The sequence below is a fragment of the Bombina bombina genome, chromosome 12 (assembly GCF_027579735.1).
Source record: "Bombina bombina isolate aBomBom1 chromosome 12, aBomBom1.pri, whole genome shotgun sequence".
NCBI lineage: Eukaryota > Metazoa > Chordata > Amphibia > Anura > Bombinatoridae > Bombina > Bombina bombina.
In genome coordinates, this window is record NC_069510.1 from 118,110,087 (window position 1) to 118,111,907 (window position 1,821).

Sequence of the window (1,821 nt, forward strand, 5' to 3'; positions counted from 1 at the left end):
GAAGAACAAGCATTTATTTGCTCTAATGAGCTTTATTTTTATTGTCTCTTCAGCGTTGGATTGTGACTTTGCACGCAATGTGTTTGGCCAGCATCTGGCACGGGAACTGCTAGTTAAAGCCTTGACGGACTTTCTGGAGACAGAGGAGCCTTCAAAGCCCCTGGTTTTATCTTTCCATGGCTGGAGTGGCACAGGAAAGACTTTAGTGAGCTCCCTGCTTGTGAATCACCTGTTCAGAGATGGAAGCCGAAGTCCTCATGTTCATCGCTTCTCCCCAATCCTGCACTTTCCTCATATCGATAGAATAAAGAGCTACAAGGTTAGTAGCACAAATTAGTTTGTGCCTTTCTTCCATGAACCTGTATGGTATTGTTAGGTCATATAGTCTTGTGTATGTGCCTGTGTGACAGTTCTCCTGTTATTACTGCAATCCTGTATGTGCCTGTGTGACAGTTCTCCTGTTATTACTGCAATCCTGTATGTGCCTGTGTGACAGTTCTCCTGTTATTACTGCAATCCTGTATGTGCCTGTGTGACAGATCTCCTGTATGTGCCTGTGTGACAGATCTCCTGTATGTGCCTGTGTGACAGATCTCCTGTATGTGCCTGTGTGACAGATCTCCTGTTATTACTGCAATCCTGTATGTGCCTGTGTGACAGATCTCCTGTGATTACTGTAACCTCTGTATGTGCCTGTGTGCCAGAGATCTCCTGTTATCCCTACGTATATCCCTGTGATTACTGTAACCTCTGTATGTGCCTGTGTGCCAGAGATCTCCTGTTATCCCTACGTATATCCCTGTGATTACTGTAACCTCTGTATGTACCTGTGTGCCAGAGATCTCCTGTTATCCCTACGTATATCCCTGTGATTACTGTAACCTCTGTATGTACCTGTGTGCCAGAGATCTCCTGTTATCCCTACGTATATCCCTGTGATTACTGTAACCCTGTATGTACCTGTGTGCCAGAGATCTCCTGTTATCCCTACGTATATCACTGTGATTACTGTAACCCTGTATGTACCTGTGTGCCAGAGATCTCCTGTTATCCCTACGTATATCCCTGTGATTACTGTAACCCTGTATGTACCTGTGTGCCAGAGATCTCCTGTTATCCCTACGTATATCCCTGTGATTACTGTAACCTCTGTATGTACCTGTGTGCCAGAGATCTCCTGTTATCCCTACGTATATCCCTGTGATTACTGTAACCTCTGTATGTACCTGTGTGCCAGAGATCTCCTGTTATCCCTACGTATATCCCTGTGATTACTGTAACCTCTGTATGTACCTGTGTGCCAGAGATCTCCTGTTATCTCTACGTATATCACTGTGATTACTGTAACCTCTGTATGTACCTGTGTGCCAGAGATCTCCTGTTATCCCTACGTATATCCCTGTGATTACTGTAACCTCTGTATGTACCTGTGTGCCAGAGATCTCCTGTTATCCCTACGTATATCCCTGTGATTACTGTAACCCTGTATGTACCTGTGTGCCAGAGATCTCCTGTTATCCCTACGTATATCCCTGTGATTACTGTAACCTCTGTATGTACCTGTGTGCCAGAGATCTCCTGTTATCCCTACGTATATCCCTGTGATTACTGTAACCTCTGTATGTACCTGTGTGCCAGAGATCTCCTGTTATCCCTACGTATATCCCTGTGATTACTGTAACCTCTGTATGTACCTGTGTGCCAGAGATCTCCTGTTATCCCTACGTATATCCCTGTGATTACTGTAACCCTGTATGTACCTGTGTGCCAGAGATCTCCTGTTATCCCTACGTATATCCCTGTGATTACTGTAACCCTGTA

At 44.9% G+C, this 1,821-nt stretch overlaps 1 protein-coding gene across 1 annotated transcript in view; it reads left to right on the forward strand.

Moving 5' to 3' along the window:
• TOR2A (torsin family 2 member A) overlaps positions 1 to 1,821 on the forward strand; it is a 114,789-nt gene that overhangs the window by 24,517 nt on the left and 88,451 nt on the right. The window contains exon 2 of the mRNA XM_053695407.1: positions 54 to 319. Within this exon, the coding sequence (XP_053551382.1) occupies positions 54 to 319 (266 nt within the window). The remainder of the gene's footprint in view (positions 1 to 53; positions 320 to 1,821) is intronic.